The sequence below is a fragment of the Empidonax traillii genome, unplaced genomic scaffold (assembly GCF_003031625.1).
Source record: "Empidonax traillii isolate 1590-97213 ecotype Southwest subspecies unplaced genomic scaffold, ASM303162v1 scaffold204:size1584377, whole genome shotgun sequence".
In the NCBI taxonomy this organism is placed as follows: domain Eukaryota; kingdom Metazoa; phylum Chordata; class Aves; order Passeriformes; family Tyrannidae; genus Empidonax; species Empidonax traillii.
In genome coordinates this window covers 1,513,527-1,530,181 of record NW_020955397.1, presented here as the reverse complement: position 1 = coordinate 1,530,181, position 16,655 = coordinate 1,513,527, and the positions used below count along the sequence as shown (strand labels likewise).

General features: G+C 56.0%; 1 protein-coding gene across 1 annotated transcript in view; it reads right to left on the bottom strand.

Moving 5' to 3' along the window:
• RALGDS (ral guanine nucleotide dissociation stimulator) overlaps positions 1–11,696 on the bottom strand; it is a 55,778-nt gene extending 44,082 nt beyond the window's left edge. Inside the window, exon 1 of the mRNA XM_027887129.1 lies at positions 11,551–11,696. Coding sequence (XP_027742930.1) covers positions 11,551–11,568 — 18 coding nt within the window. The 5' untranslated portion in view covers positions 11,569–11,696. The remainder of the gene's footprint in view (positions 1–11,550) is intronic.
• Positions 11,697–16,655: the final 4,959 nt, after the last annotated feature.

Here is a 16,655-nt window from a genome sequence, read left to right as displayed (position 1 = left end):
TGTCCCCAGACACCTGCCCCAGTCACGGCGGAACTTCAATGGTCCTTCAGCAGAAACCGGCAAAGTGACTTTGAACAAATTCCCGTTGGGAGATCTGAGGCAGAAGCAGAAAGCAAAGACTCCCCTGACATCAAACCAGCCCAGACAGGATGATCCTACGCAGATCTTTAAAACGACAGCCTCATCCCACTGCTCCTCCAGTCTGGCTGACACGAGTGGAAAGCGTGCTATGATCCCAGATCCTCCGGCAACAGCAGCTGAGCACCTTTACATCCCACTGCATGGATAACAGAGAGCCATCCCCACAGGCACAGGGAGCTTCTGGAGCCCCACAGCAGCCTGTGCCAGCCCAGGGAGGTGGGGGAGCCCTGCAAGGGGTGCAGGAGAAATCTCCCCCTGGTGTCTCCATACACAGCAGCCCGATCTGGCAGACAGGGAAGCCCCAGCACAGCCACCGATGCTTCCCCGCTTTGTTTTGCACTGGAGCTTTATTGTTCCTGCAGCTCCAGCTGAGCAGATAAAGCCCATCATGAGACCTCACTGCTTAGCAACCATTACTGGGAAAATACTGTTTTCCAGTAACAGTCTTGGCAGGAACAGAGCAACTGCAGGGCAAATACATTGCAATTCCTGTGCTGGATGCAACCTGCTCCCAACTGCTGTCCCAGGGAGGGACTGACTCCTCCACTGGGCAGTGCATCCATTCCTCAAGGTCTAAACAGCCTCTGCCACCCTGCAAGCACATCATTTTGAGCACACCAGGATGGACCAGGACTGAACCTCTGCACAGGATGCAGGTTTCAGGGACAAACTCATAAACAGGAGGATCTTCATACCCAGCATTCCTGCCGTGCTGTGAACATTCCAGGAACAGGGACCAACCTCTCCTATCACGCTGGTCATTCCTTACACCAAGTGAGTCACAAAGGCCCAGCTAAGGAAGGCTGACTCTAATGCTTGATGCAGTTAAGCATCAAAGGCTTCCACAAAATGAAAGAAATTCCCTAGAAATAACAATGGCCAGTTTGTTTTTAAAAGGAAATTGCAACTCCCTGTATTGTCCACAGGCCCAAACATCACGGCATCCTGCACCAGAGTGCTGTACTTGAGAGAAATGACAGAAAACCAAATGGTTTATTTTCACTGTGTGAAGCTGACAGAAAGGCAAAGAGGAAAGAAAGTGGCATGAGAGTAAAAGGCAAATGGAAAATCCCAACAGCTCTTCCCCTTTGATATTTCTCAGTAATAGAAAGAGGAAACCTGGTTTCAAAACCATGGAAATCCCAACCCAACAGCATGCCTCTGGAGAAATCTGGCATTTACAGAGAGCCTACAGGTAGATTTAGAGAGGCAGGTACAGGCATAGACACGGAGATGGATGCCTGGTGGGACTTCCAGGAGACCATGAGCAGGCAGGACACCTCTTTATTTCTCAGTGAAAATCAGAGGCACTTTGGCATCTATACGTGTGTGCTTCTGTACATCCCATTCAAAATCCATTTCTCTTGTCCCCAGATCCCATTTGATTTGAATCTGCACCCTTGTTTTCAGGCATTTAGCTGAAGAAGCCGCTGCCGCTCCCCCCAAGTCACTGCCGGCTCAGCCGCAGCCCAGGCTGCACCTCACGCCTCTGGGAAGCCCGTCTGGCATTCAGCATCCTGAATAAATTCCCATGCTTCCCAGAATAGATACGTATGCAAAATTAATTCACAATCAAGCCCGTGTGAAGCATGAGACGGCCTTTTAATAGGTGCAGAGCAGCAATTACCAGTGCGGAGTGAAAGCCAACAAGCATTAAAGGAGGGGTGAGGGGAAAACCAATTAGTTTTCTCGGGATTCCTCCACACATTTGTCACTTAAGGGATTTCAATTTTCACGCTCCCCTGGGGGCTGAGAGTGTCCCCCGTGGGGAGGGGATGGGGACGTGTCCCCGTGGCCTCCCCTGCCGTGGTCCCCAGGATGTGGCTGTGCTGGGCTGGTCTCCATGGAGACTGTCACCGCAGCAACGGGGACCAGCGGTGCTCGTGGGGCTGCAAAGGAGATGAGGATCACCTCTCCCCTCTAGGAAAGGGACCATCAGGTACCCACACGCCTCCTTTCTGCTCCCAACACTCTTTTCCTGCACTGGCAGGATAAAAGGGATGTGCTGCCTGCGATCCAGCTGCCTCGGCCCTTGCCGAAAACGCTTTATCCTGTGGAGATCGGTCCCACGGGAACTGGTGACACGGAGCTGTCAGGGTGGGTACGGATCGGGAGGGATCCGCGCTCGGGGCTGTCATGGCAACAGTTGATTGAGTTTCCGCCCTCCCCCGGGAGGTGGGGACAGAGCCCGGGCCGGGGACAGCACTGCTGCAGGCCCCAGGTACACACGGGTGGGGAGTCCCGAGTGGGCACAGCTGCCCTAGGAGGGGACCTGCCATTCCACCACGACATGGCCATTCCATCAGATGGGGTAGAGGAAGGACATCCTAACCCTGAGTGTCTCCCCACTCCCTCCTGCCCCCCATTCCACCACTCTGCAGGCGAGAAGAGGGAAATAAGGAAAAGAAGCACCACGTAACTCCCTGCAGTCCGCAGCTGCTCCCACGACCCCCTTCTTGGTTAACCCCAAATCCATTTCCCATCAGGTTAAGCCCTTTTAATGACACCTCCCCACCCTACGTGCACCACACTGTGCTGCTGGCATGGCACTAATGCTGGGAAACCCCTGGCACAGGGCCCACACATGTTTTCTGCATGTGCTGCTGGGATGACTGTACTCATGCCTGGATGCCCAACTTCCCAACCTGGGCAGACACAGCAGGCTTTGGAGCTGGGGCTGCACTGGGTGTGGGAGGATTGCCACCAGCTCCCACATGCCCATCGCTGTTCCCTGCCAGCTCCAAACCTGAGGAAAAGCCCCATCATCCCCCCAAACACCTGCCCATCGGGGGAACCCACAGCACAGGAAGATTTAAGAAAGACTGGGGCCAGGAATAAGCTCCCAAACATCAGCACAGCCTGTCCCCTCTAGGGCAGCTCCAAACAGTGCCCTAGCAACTGTCCAAAACACCCCTCTGGGACCCAGGTGGGCACAGCACAGGGCACAGCACAGGGCTCAGCTGTTACCAATCCCTGCTATTACCAATTGCAATTTTCCTGCAGGGATTTATTCCACCAGCCAACAGGCCAGAGCAGCAGCCCCTCTGTGGTGAGACCAGACTGGCAGCAAGGCCTGGGCATCTCTCTGGGCACATGTCTGCAGACAACCAGGGCCACACAGACACGGTGGAAAAGCACAATACACTGTCTGGAGCGTTCACCAGAGATGGAGCATCCACTAATTCACCCACTTGGCCGAGCCTCCAGCTCTGGGCAGGGCTGTTCCCTTCAGCATATTTTCCAGGGCTTAGCTGAAGCTTAAACAAGCCCAAAGGAGGAGGTTCCAGTCTCCCCGCCCTCGGAGGCTGCTCCCATTGTGCTGTTTAAAACCGTCTCAGCTCCTCACACCGGCTTTAGCCTGCATTACACACGGCCCAGAGGTTATCTGCAGATCCACACCACTGCTCCCTGTCACTCGGCAGACAACAAACTGCGGGCTAGAGAGATAAGAGACACTGCTCCGGCAGCCTGGAGGTTTCCAGCCCTACACCCTGAGCCAAAGGCTCTCCCAGTCCTCCCTCTTCACGCCTGTTTTGCAGGCTATATGTGGTTTAAAGAAGTCTCCACCATGGGCAGTCCCCTCTGCACCAGCCTGTGGTAGCCAAGGACATGGGAAACACTTGTTGCACGGTCAGATTCCTGAAGCAGGTTGATTTTCCTGGAAGTTTCCTTCAAGGCTCCCATCCAGCTGCTCCTCACCCTCCCATTCCTACAGCAAAGGGTTCCACTTTGCTCCCTCCCCAGGGGGAGTCAATGCCTTGTGCAGAGCTCTCCCAGGAGGCACAGCCCTGGATCAGAGAGGGAGAGGCATTCCAGACTGGAATTCCCTGCAGGAGGGTGAGGAGGGGAAGGACAAGGCGTGGTGGGACTGAGCAGACCCCAAGGCTGTCAGCTCTGGTGGACACACTCCAGAGAGCACAGAGGCCCTTCCCTGACCTCCTGGGGGCTGAGGTTGGACCTCAGCTTTCCCAGGCCTGGCCCCTGTTCAGCCCACCATGGAGGGGGCTGGGAGCCTGCTGCATTTTGGGGATGGCAGTTGTGAGCTCACTTTGCTGCTGCACAGATTAACGAGCCCATCCTACCAACCTGCTCTTTCCAGATGCTTTCTCACAGCGGAGGGGAGAGCAAAGCCCCCCAGGCACTGCAGAGCAATCCCTGCTCTCAGCTTTGAGGCCAAGCCACCAAGACCCCCCCAAAGTCAGTCTCCTCCTGTCAAGCGACCTCAGCCCCTCCTCCTACAGCCCCTTTACGATTTTCACGGCCCCTCTTCGGATGCTCTGCAATAGCTTTATATCCTTTTTTTCCTTGTTTTCAGGAGGCCCCCCCAGCCTGGCACATGGCACAGGGGCAGCAGGTACCCCTCTCTCAGCCCCAGAGCAGTCTCAGCCCGCACAGCCCCGCGGTCTCTGTGCTGCAAATCGGATGAAGCTCATTCCCGGGGGCCCACCATTGATTTCCGTTGCCTAATGACAGGAAAGCTTTATAATCCTATTAACTAAACACCCTTTCAAGCAGCACAGGGAACAGCGCAAAAGGGACTTGTGTAAGCAGTCAGAACCACCCAGAGCAGCCCCCAGGCCCCCGTAGGTGCTGGGCAAATTCCCCAAAAGAGGGGCTGCGACACCCAGAGTGGCCAGTGAGGGGTCAGTGGTGGCCACCACAGAGGAAATTTGGATCCCACCATGAAACACATGCTCTGAATGCAGGTCACTGAGCCAGGAGGGCTTGCACAGGGACACGGTGCCCACACAGGCAAACTGGCAGGAATTGGCCCCTGAAACGTTCACAAATATTGTTGCACCTGGCCCTACTTAGAAATGTTTGACAGCAAAAGATACACAGCTTTGGCCAAAATATATAAACATTTCGTGGGAGAATGTGAATTTCCTTGTGGCTTTCTAAGGAGAAAGGATACATTTCATCATCTGTTTGCAAAACGTTTCAAGAGTGAATCCCTCCCTGCTAGTTAGAAACGACAGCCAGTGCAAGGGGAAAAAAAAAATCATAAACCAAGCTTGCAGGAGATGTAAAATCCCAATTTTTGACCCAGTCCCAGGTACCCAGAGCCATGCTGCACTTCCACACGAGGCTGAGCTGGGGAAGGAGAATGTCCAACCCCCCTCCAGTGGGACAGGGGCTTCCAAACCCGCCCCACCGAGGCACAGAGCTTGACCAGCCTCATTATTTTGGTGGCACCGAGGACGGCACAGCCACCAGAAGAGCCTTCCTGTCACCATGGAAATGCTGAACGGGAGGGTTTGAAGCCTGCTGGGACTTTCAACCTCTGCCAAGAAAAACAGGGCCCTTAAACAACTGCGAGCCCTCCGGGTTCGGAGGAGGAGGAGACTTGTGCTCCCCTTGGCTGGGCATGGGGCAGCCAGTGTGGGGCTCCTCCCTGGGAAAAAGCCCGCGTGGGTTGAGATACTAACATTTTAATAATTGAGATATAGCAGTAACGATGATGATGATGATAAAGAAAGGACACCCAGCCCTGCTCCTCCAGCCTCTGCACAGGCAGAGCTCAGACCAATCCTTCAGCTGCTCCTGGACCAGCTGCCCCTCTCCCAGGGGCCACCCACCAGATCTGCCCCACGGACACCCCACAGCTCAGGCAGAAGCAGCTTTCTGAGCCTGCACAGCCAATGCTTTTGTGCACCTCCACCACCACCATCACCCTGGGAAGCCTCCTCCATCCCCTCCCAGCAGATTCCACTGCTGGCTCTCCCCCTGGGGCTACCCAACCTCCTGGGAGAGGGGCTAAAAGCAGCCAAGGGCTGGCTGTATTCCCATTCTGTGTAATTTGGAGCAGGACATGCAGCAGAGCTGCCGTGACCTGGGTGTTTCCGCCTGCCCTGGACCTTTCCACGCCATCCTGACCTGTCCCTGTCATTGTTTTTCACGCCGGTGGCGTCTCCTCCCCAGGGAGGTGAAGAGCTGTGTCCGCAGGGGACACTGCAGAGAGGGACAGGCAGGAAACACACGGTGGGAAATCCGCTGTGGGATGGAGCCAGCGGGGCCAAAGGAGCCAGGCAGGGCGGCTGGGAGGATTTCAAAGGGGCTGCACTGCGGAACGACCTCGACCTCCCCATGCCGTGCGAGGGAGCCGGGCCGGGAGAGCTCCTTTGGTGCTGAGCACGGCCCCTGAAGTGTTTGCTTCCTGCCCTCAGGGCAGGCAGGGAGTGGGAAACGGACTGGGACCACAGGGAGGAGGAAGGATGAAAAGGACCAGCGGATGTCCCAAGGAACCAGTGAGGGTGCAAGGCAGACAGGGCTCACAGGGTGTGATCAGCCTGCACGTGCTGTAGGGGAGGCTGGGAGCAGGTTCACACGGCCACATCCCGAATCCTGGGCAGAGCATCACCCCTAGGCTGTGCCAGTAACCAGCATCCCAGCTGCATGACCCTTCCAGGATGCCAGGATTGCTTCTCCCATCACCAGTGATCCCCTCTAACAGCACTGTCCAGCCCACAGCAGTCAATGTCTGCACCACACCTCACTCATTTTCTCTCCTTTCTTTTCTAGAGCCTAAAGGGAAGTGCAGGGCCTTATCTGTGATGTTTTGACATCCCAGAGCTCTGATGTCACATCTAAAGCTTCTGATTTTCTCCAAATCCTACACAAAGCAGGACAGACCAAGGAGGAGCTTCTCCACCCTCACTAACCCATCAGGGCACCGCTGCACCCTTTCCTTCTCCCCATCCCCTCACTCTGCCTCTTCCTTCCCCCCCGTCTTTGAAATCCCTCTCCAGGCAGGGTGGTGAAGGACACTGGATTGCAGCTACACCTTCTCCAGGGAGCACGTGAGGTTCACCAGCCCCAAGCACAGGAGGCAGGAGCCCACGAGCCCAGAGCAGAGCACAGCCCAGCAAACCCGGGGGGCACCGGGAGGCTGGAAATCTTTGCAGAGGATGAACTCCTGCTGCGCTCCCGGGGCCTCGAGGGAGCAGAAACTCTGTGATCGCCCAGCTCGCCACCACCGAGCCGCCTTTGACGTCAGCTCATGTCTACAAACATTGTCTTTGACCCGCAGCCAAAACTCGCAGTGTTGGGGAATATCAGGAGGAGAAAGAGAATATCCACAGGGACGCCCCGCAGGGACCCGGCCCGGAGCTCCGGGCGGCTGAGGGCGAGCACACAGCAACACCCGGGGTGCCTTGGGAGCCAAAAGGTCCCCAAGAAATCGAGTGGCTTAAAACTGCAAATCCTCAGGGAAAACAGATGGGCGAACCCCCCCCCCGCAGGTCACGCAAGGCTGGACTCGGGGCGATCCCAGCAGGAAAACCTGCTAACATCTGGAGGCTCCCTCGGCAGCCGGCCCCAGGCAGAGCAGGAGGGATGTTTGTCTGGGAGGCAGCTCGGCACCCAAACAGCTGCCAGCAGCTGCCACGGCCACCCCTGAACGCGGGCGCTGCGCCAGCCAGCGGGGCAGGGACACGGCGTGTCCAACACCCGCCCCGGGCACAGGGAAAGGTTCCTGTACCAGCACTGATGGCAGGGATGTGGCGGCCTGGAAAGCAGCACAGGCACCTCTCCCAGCCACCCCGGGCTGATGGAAAGGTCACGCATTCGCCTCTTGCTTACTGAGTGCTGGGGGGGATGGGTTGACTGGTGACAGTGGGGACAAGCACAAAAGGGAGCTGTGGATCGGGGATTTCTTTTTATAGGAGGGACGCGGCGATTGGCACGGCCTTGCTGAGGTCTCGCAGCAGGCCCACAGTGGCTTTGGGACTGGGCCTGAGGTCTCCAAGGATGGGGCTGGCTCAAGTTACTCCTCACCACGAAGCCAAGCGCGGCACCTCCTGGGTGAGCTCTGCTGAACAGATCTCCCTGCAGGGGAGCCCAGCTAGGCGTGCTGGGCTTTCCCAGAGAGCCAAACGCCTGCCATGTCCCTGCTGCCATCACCACTGATCCGTTCCAGCACCGGTGAAGGCAAAGCCAAGGCAGTAACTCACAGGGAAAACAACAGTGCCATCTGCTGCACAGCCCTGCTGGGCTCCGGGCAGCCCGTGGCCTGCCCACTCAGGGCTTTACAGGGGCTGACACAGCTCACACCACTCACAGCGGTGTCCCCAGCCAGCACCGAGCCCGGCAAAGAGGCAGCAGCATCACTGCAACGAGAAGGCAACCCTACAGCTGTCCCGATGGCCACCTGCAGCTGAACGGCCTCTGGCTTGCACAGAAAGCAAAGGACAGCAGGATGGGGAAGCAGAGCAGAACAAGACAGAGTCCCAGAGTCCATCCAGTGACCATGGTGTGTGAAGGAGATGATGGAGGAAACAAAGCTCACTTGGCAAAAGCAGGCAAACAACCCCCCCTCCTCCATCAGCACCCTGCAGGCGAGGCACATCTCCAAGCCTATCCATAGGGAAGGGGAGGGGGGAAGAGGGGAACAGCCCCCCTAACACTCACCGAGCCTCGGGAAGCTATTTGACACCATGCCAAGCGTCTCCTTTGGAGGGAAGTCCCAGATCCTGGCACTAGACACCGTGCACTCCCTATCTCCCTGTACTCTGTCACCCTGATATCCCACAGAACCCCAGATAGTGGGGATGCCTGGGAGAGCAGGGGCAGCCTGAGGGAGTTAATAGCAGCCTCCCTGCTCCTCCAGCCCCAGCAGCTGTGTGCAGTTGCCAGTTAGCCAGCCCTGTTCCACAAGTGATTGCAGCTTGGGGGCAGGTGAAGCAGTTTCCCTGCGTACATGGCCTGGAAAGCGCACTGGTTCCTCTGTCAGACGTGTGTTGCTATAGCAATGGGAAAGGTATCAGAAGCAAAATCCATGTTGATGGATAGTGCAGATTACTCTGAAGATTACCACCCAAAACCAGGGCCCCTAGTCCTCAAGATCCAAGCACTGTGTAGGGAATGGCACAGTGAAAACACTGCAAGGAGCAGAAAAACACAACTCTGAACATGCCTAGAATAAACATGGTCCTGAAAAGCCCCTCATTTCTTCACTGAAAGAAAAATCTCAAAGCAAACTGACCCCGAAGATAATAAACTGCACTGAGCTACAGGATGTCAGATCAATCATTACAGTGTCCCAGAGATTTATTCTGGAGCCTGCAGCAGTCGCTGCAGCCTCTGATCAGCCCTGTCTGCAGGCACACAGACACAGGCGTGAGTGGGAGCTCCAGATGGAGCGGCTGTACCACGCCAAGGAGGGACTTTGCATCTCCCCACCTGCTGCCTCCCAGCCCCTGCTGCCAGCTGGACCCTCACTTGCTGTCACTTGTTGCCAGCTCACCCTCCTACCCCCACAGAGCAACACCAAGAGTTAACTCCGAGCCATTGGAGCCACTTCAGACACAGGGAGCAGTTGACAGGGAAAGACAGAAAGAAATCCAGCTCCAGCTTTGCTTGCCTGCACTCAGGCACTCCGTGTCCTGTCCTCAGCCAGCCCCAAGACTGCTCGTCCACCATCTGCTCCCTTCTCCTGCCCAAACGGCCAGAAAGGGAGAGAGGGGGATGAGTGCAGCTCTGGCAGCTTGGTTCAGGATGGAAGCCACCTTCTGACCCAGCTCACGTGCAGGTTTCCCTTTTAAAGGCTGAAATTCACCCTTGGCCGTGAACCTTTGCCTTCACATGTCAGGGACACCTGGAACAACACACCTGCAGCACTTGGAGATGAAAAACAACAAAAAAAAAATTCTCCCTGTTTGCTCAGCTTATTTACTTTCCAGCACTCAGTTTTCCCAGTTGTTTGTGTGGGTCTTTCCCTTAGCAACCGGGGAGAGAAACATTTACGAGGCATGAAAAATGTAGCTCTAACAGCCATAAGAACTGGCGGGGTGGGGCTGTGGGTGCAGCTGGAAATTCCTCCTCACTGGTAAGTCACAAATGATGGGACCTCAATGAATTGCACCCTGTAAACAACAGAGTGGCTCATCCTCTTCAAGCAGGCAGGATCAGGACTTCTAACCTGTGCTCTCCACTGTAACACCCCCCACACACAGGATCCTGGGTTTGGTGCAAACACCTCTGCGTGCCCCAGTTTGCCCATATATGAAAGGGGGATAAGTATAAAAAGTGACAGGAAGGCTGAAATTGAGACCTTAAAGCAAAGTGCTCCACAGGATGCAATGTGCATTCCCCAGCCTGGGAGGCTGAGCTCTGCACATCTTTACACCTGTAATTGTCTGGATCTCCCAGCAAGATCATTCTTCCCAGTCCACAGCCACGGTGACAGAGAACTCTTGCTCTTGACCCTTGGCAGGGTCAGGACCCAAACTCCGGTATTTTGGCTGCCAATCCCCTATTCCAAAGGGCTGTGCCACCATCCAGCACATGCACACACTGGCACCAGAGCCCGCCTCACGCACTTTACCCCCAACAGAGCTAATTCACCTTTTGTTTATTGGGCTGGATCGAGGTGAATGAGGCCCAGACCAGGGTGCAGGAGGCGGCTCTGGAATGCACATTTTCCAGTCCAAAAATGGATCCCAGCCCACTTCTCCAGCACAGCATCAGCCCTTCCCTTTATTCATTCTTGGTCTCCCAGGAGCCATCACTGCCCATTTACCTTCCTACCACCCCCACAAGGGCAGCAGCACAGACCCTTCCCTTCCCTTTCCCAGGGCTGGGATCAGGAGGGGAACAACAGGAAAGGAATAGAAAGGATAAAGTCAGAGGGGCATCAGGACCAAAGGAAGGCAGGCACCGCATTCTGATGCCACCCCCAGATTTCATGCCTTCGCTTCTCACTTCCCTGCCCCAAAAGCACCAGCGGGTCTGTGAGCACACAGCTTTAGTTCCACCTCGGCTCAATTTAGCTTCTTTAGCTTCATAAACACGCCAGGCAGAGACAAGAGACCTCCTGATGCCACTTGGTCCGAGCGGTGCCAGGAGAGCTGCGGCCCTGGCTTGGCACAACACGCAGCAGCTCCAGCCTTGCCAGCAGCATCACAGCGCAGCGGCGGCTGCAGCAGCGCAGCGGCGCCCAGACCCCGTCCCAAACTGTCTTGCTTTCATCCCCGATCCGTCATCCCCTCTTCGACCGGCCGCACTTACCCACCACACAAACAGAAAGCAAAAAAAAAAAAAAAAAAAAAAAAAAAAAAAAAAAAAAAGAGAGAAAAAGCCAAACAAGAAACCACTGAAAAACAAGACTTCCTCCTCTCTCCGCAAAGCTGCTGCTTTTCCGCCGCCAAAGCGCACGCTGCAGACCCGGGGTGCTGGTAGGTACGGTGCCCCACGACCCCAACAGGCAGCAAGCGACAGGCACTTGCAGCTACAGACCCCGGCAGAGCCCACCCGCTCCCCGGCACCGCGCACGCATCAGTCACGCACCGCGGACACGCGTGGGCCGCCCTGAGCCCCCTCTAACCGGAGGGCACCGAGCCCGCGGGCAGCGCACCGGGCGGCGGGGGCTCGGGGGGAGACAAAGCCGCCGGGTCGGCCGGCGCGACTCACCTGGGTGTCGATCATCATCGTGCCCCGCGCACATCCCCAGCGCCGCGCCGAGGGAGCCGCTTGGCCCGCGCCGGGTCCCGCGGGGCCGCTCTCACCGCCCCGGCGGGCGGGCGCGATGCTCCGCGCCGGCCATGGGGCCCCGCCGCCCCCGGGGAGCCGCCGCCAGCGCGGAGCGAGGAGCGAGGAGCGCGGCCGGCACAGCGGAGAGCGGGGCGGGAGCGGGGCGGGCACCGCTACCGGGAGGGCGGGGGCGGCTCCCGGCTCCGCCCGGCCCCGCTGCCCCGGCCCCGGCCCCGGCCCGGCGGGTGGGTGCGAGGCTGCTGATGCTGCTGCGGGGGTGCTCGTGGGTGAACACGCGGGCACCTCTCCAGGAGTGCCCGCGCCGTGGGCGAGCACACGGGCACCTGTGCAAGGCCACCCGCATCCGTGGGAGCACGCACAGACACCTCTCCAGGGGTACCCACGCCGTGGGCGAACGCACGGGCAACTCTCCCGGGGTGCCCACGCCGTGGGCGAGCACACGGGCACCTCTGCAGGGGCACCCGGGAGCCCTGGGCGCCCCTCCGCTTTTTGGGTGTTTTTTCCCTTGTGTGGGCGCCGCGGGGGGGGAAGGAGCAGGAGCCCTGGGAAGGCCCTGTGCAGACCCCTCCGGGGAGGGGGGGGATCGGCGCGGCGCTGCCGTGGGGGATATAAATAGGAGAAGAGCTCGGGGCTGTGGCTTAACGAGCCCCCCGAGGCCCCGCCGGGCTGTCCCCAGGCGGAGCCCCCTAGGAGGCGATGCCAGGGCTGGCAGCCAGGGTACAGACACACACCGGCTGTTCGTCTCCCGCTCAACCCGGCACCGTAACGGGGCACGGAGGGACCCCGGGGAAGCGCTGCCGGAGCTGCGGGCGCACGGTCGGCGCGCTGGAGCGGGAGCCGGGGAGACAGCGGGGTTGCCCTGGAAACGGAGCGGCTCCGGTACCCATCGTTTGTCATCGTGAGGCCGACGGCACGAGCCATGACAGAGTGATGTCAGGAGAAGCAGGAGCTGGGAGAAGGCTGCGTCACTCCACGGCCGAGCGCTCCCGGCTGCTGCAATGCTGGTTTGGGGGACCAACACCCCCCTACACCCCAGGCCCCAGCAGCCAATTCTGGCCGGGTCTCAGTGGGAATGAGTGACAAGGCACAGCTCATGGCACCTGACCCTCTTCCGTGGCTCCGGGCCAGCAGAACCAGCAGCTCTGGCTGGGGAGTGCTGCCAGGAAAGGAAAAGGTGCTGCCAGGGCTCTGGCTCTGGCACTAGATGCTGCTACAGAGCAACATCCTTCTAATTATAGTAACGGTGTCAGTGCTCAACAGTGGGGAAAACGCACACTTCAAAAGGTCTAGAACTATGTAATTTGCTGCTGGCAAAACTCACTAAAAAACACACCGTAATGAAGCACTTTTTAAAGGTAATTTGTACTCATCTGGCTTGCTTTAAATTAGCTGAAGGTTCAGTGGGAGAACAGCGGGGATGAGGTGGGCATACAAGCAGTAGAGATCTCTGGTTAAAACTGCCTCTCTATTCCTAAGGCTTTACACTAGTGTTACATGAAACAGCAACATTTGGTGGATCTATGTTTAAGCTAAATATAGCACAAGAAAAGTCAAGTCAGAACAGCAACACTCGTGGAGAAAGGAGGGAGTTGGGTGGGCAGGCAGACATTTAAATGTCACTCCTCAGATGCATTTTGCTAGTGATGCTTTCCTAAATTATTTGATTGTGTGGAGCAGAACTACAGGATTGGGGGTTTTGCGTGAGTAAAGTACAACCCACTCCTGTAACTCCTTCTCCAGTTCCCGCTGTCCCTGGAAGTGCCTGTCACTGTCCTGTCATTGTCACTCCACCTGGAGAGCAGCTGTTGCTCTCTGAGTGTTCCATACCCTGGGATCCCGCAGGGACTTGCTGGGGCAGCGAGGTGAAGCAGAGCAGGTGGGATTCAAGTGAGAAAACAGTGACCTTTGTGCTAAGAGCTGCCCTTTGAGATCAGAGCAAATCCCCACTGAGAAAGAAACTCGCTCTGTGCATCTCACATTCCCTAGTGAGCAACCCAGACTAGTCCCTGTGCAAACACAGAACAAAACACAGAGACAGCCCCTTCCTCCAAGAGCCCCAGGCTGAACAGGTGAGACAAAGGGCAGGAGAGTGAACCCAGCAGCTCTGGCAGGGAGCTCCCAGCCTTCCAGCTCCTTTCCACCACCCTGCTGCTTTAGCTGCCTTAAGTCAGCCAGATGCACGTGGCTGTTCCACAAGCTGGTTTTGTGCAAGGAATGTATAACTGATGTTCTTATCCTTCCTCGTCCATGTCTGCTCAAAGACCATCTTATTTCCGTGCCCCAGATGTCACCCGGGGGGGGTTTGATTGGGGCAGTTCTTTCATAAGTAGTGCAGTGGACAAAAGGGGTTCAAAATGACCTTTCTGGTCAATAATGTCAGGCAACATCACCTATGGGAGGGTTATGGGAAATCCAAATAGTAGTAAAAAAGGGTCCCAGTCTGGGCTTAGTGGAAATGATCCTTGTCCTGTCAGTGGGGAGAACGAGAGGATCACGGTTTGGCCCCACCTTGACTCATAATCAGTGCTGGAAGTTTCTGTTTCTCACCCCCCCAGAGAGGTTTTCCCTCTGGGGATGGATGCACTGTGCAAGACACCAGCTGGGACAAGGAGAGAAACAGCCTGTCAAATGGGTTCTTAAATTAGATGGACAATGAATGATGAGTCTGTTCCAGCTGAGCAGAAAGAGATGGAAGGAACAAGGGGCCCTTGGGAAGGCAACAAGCTACTGCTCTGAGGCTTGGTTAATGCAAGCAGGGCTTGAGTGGAAAATACCTTGAGAGCACAAGGCAGATCCCCAGGCAGGTGATTTATTTACATGTGGTGATTCACTCTTCCTGCAGTTCTATTTCCAAGCCCAAATTCCTTTGGCACAAGAACAGATAAGACAACATTGTCCCCTGTGGTGAATGGAGGAAGACCTGCCATGCAGGAGTGACAGTCTGGAAGGCATTCCCTGCCCTGTGCCTCAGTTCCCCCACTGGGTATTGGTGGGGAAAGCAGATCCTTGTGAAGCTCCCACAGTGCTCACGAGCCCCAGACTGTACAACCCAAGGGGGAGAAGGAAAGCTTGCTGCTGGTGTTGGGGGAAGGGGATTAATCAGCAGGAGATGACAACACAAGTCCAGGCTTTCGTTAATTAGAGGAGGGCAGGAGCTGATTCAGGGAGCAGCCCCCACGTGGCGCTGGGGGGGTTGTTGCTGCAGATTTGTTCTCCTGCTCCCTGGAAACACGAGGAGTTTCTGGGTACTGCTTCAAACCACAGCCCTGTCGAGCAGAAGTGTGTCACATAACACAAGATATTCCCCAGGGGAGAAGCTGCGGGGCTGCCAGGAAAATAAACGTTTGGCACAGCACAAATCAGGCCATTATGGTGTCAATCAGAGGGTCGAGGATTCAGCCAAAAGGCAGCTTGGATGCAGAGCTGGGACCAAGCCCTTCACAGAAGTTTTTCCAAGCAGGCACCCCAGAAATACAGACTGCCTTTTATCACCCAGTCTGTGCTGGAGAACTTCCCCTCATGGTGGATTTATGAGTATCTGCACAGGAGTTCAATAATTCAGTGTGGCAGAGCGAAGCCCTATGGCTGCAAAACCAGCATAATTTCAAGCAGAATAAAGGCATAAGGGGAATTGGCCACTGGCACAGCTGATCTATGGATTTGTGGCTGCTGTATAACTTCGTGTTTTTTCTTGGATCTGAATGCTTTTCTAAGAGATCTAGCCCAGCCCAGCCATGTACTGGTACTGACACCAGGAGATAAAATTATCTGCCTTGTCCTGTGCAGAGCAGACTAGACAGTTCCTTCTGGCTTGTAAAGAATCCATATGCATATATGTAACAACTGGCATAATGAGGGCCCAGTTCTCAGCATGGCCTTCAGGCAATAACTGTTCTAGAAATAGAAAATAGTATTAATCCTGAGTTTGCTGGGAATTTATCTTTTTGGAAATATTTGGATGTGGACCTTTCTTCACCCTTTTGGCTTAGATGAGGTGCCTGGTTACCAAAGGGACATCTTCTCAGGGGATTCAGTTCTGGTTTAGTTATGTAAAGGGGTGTCTTCCTCCTGCACCACTTCACTAAGAACAGTCTGAAGAAAATATAATAGAAAAGACCCTTAGCTGGATAAAGCATAAATCAACAGACCCAGCTGCCACTGGGGCTTCTGGGCTGGAGGTGTTCTGTGCACCTTATCTATATTATGGGTACCGTGAAAGCTCTTCTAATTAGTCTTCTGGAAGATGAAATGCCTACAATGACAGTGGCAAGTGCCATTTCCAGGCTGCTCACACAGGACTGAAATGGCTCGTTAAGTCATCTGCAATCAGTGGTGGGGCCCTAAAGCTTTGAATACTTGATTCGCTGCCATACAGCAATTTTCTCATGTGAGGAGAAGCAGGAACAGTCAGGCACCTCTTCCCCGTTTTTCCTCTCTCTGCCAAATGAGCCTTTTTTCCTTTTCTTTCTTTTTTTCTTTTTTTTTTTTTTTTCTTCTTTTTCCTGGACTGTTCCCTTAGAAACAGGCAGCTCACCCTTTCACCCCTGCTCCTCCTCTCCCTGCCCCTCTCTCTCCCCGCTCTCACTGAACGAACAGGGCTCTGACGCGCAGCCCTTTGGAAGCAGCGCCTGGGGACGTCAGGGAGATGATGTTTATGGCAGCCCTGCTGTGACAGGGGAGGTGGCACACGCACCCCCGTGCTGTGACCTCAGCTGACAGCCACAGTCGCTGGTGAGCCGAGCCGTGGCTGCTCCCCCGCGCTCACCCGGGTGAGCTGTCAGGCTCTGAAGGCCACATCCAGCGAGGGAAAATGTTAACCCCAGCCCTGCTTCAGGCTCCAGGCTGAACTCCCAGCTTCACCAGAGCGCTGCCTTGTGAAATGAAGTCACCCTGTTTGCTGGAAAGGCGTCAGCTCCTGCTGTCAGCTCCAGCAGCTCCTCGCCAATTTATTTCACGGAGCTTGGAGGAGCTGGAAAGGGCTGAAGCGATGGATAGGAACAGGAACGCCTCAGAACCAGATTTTC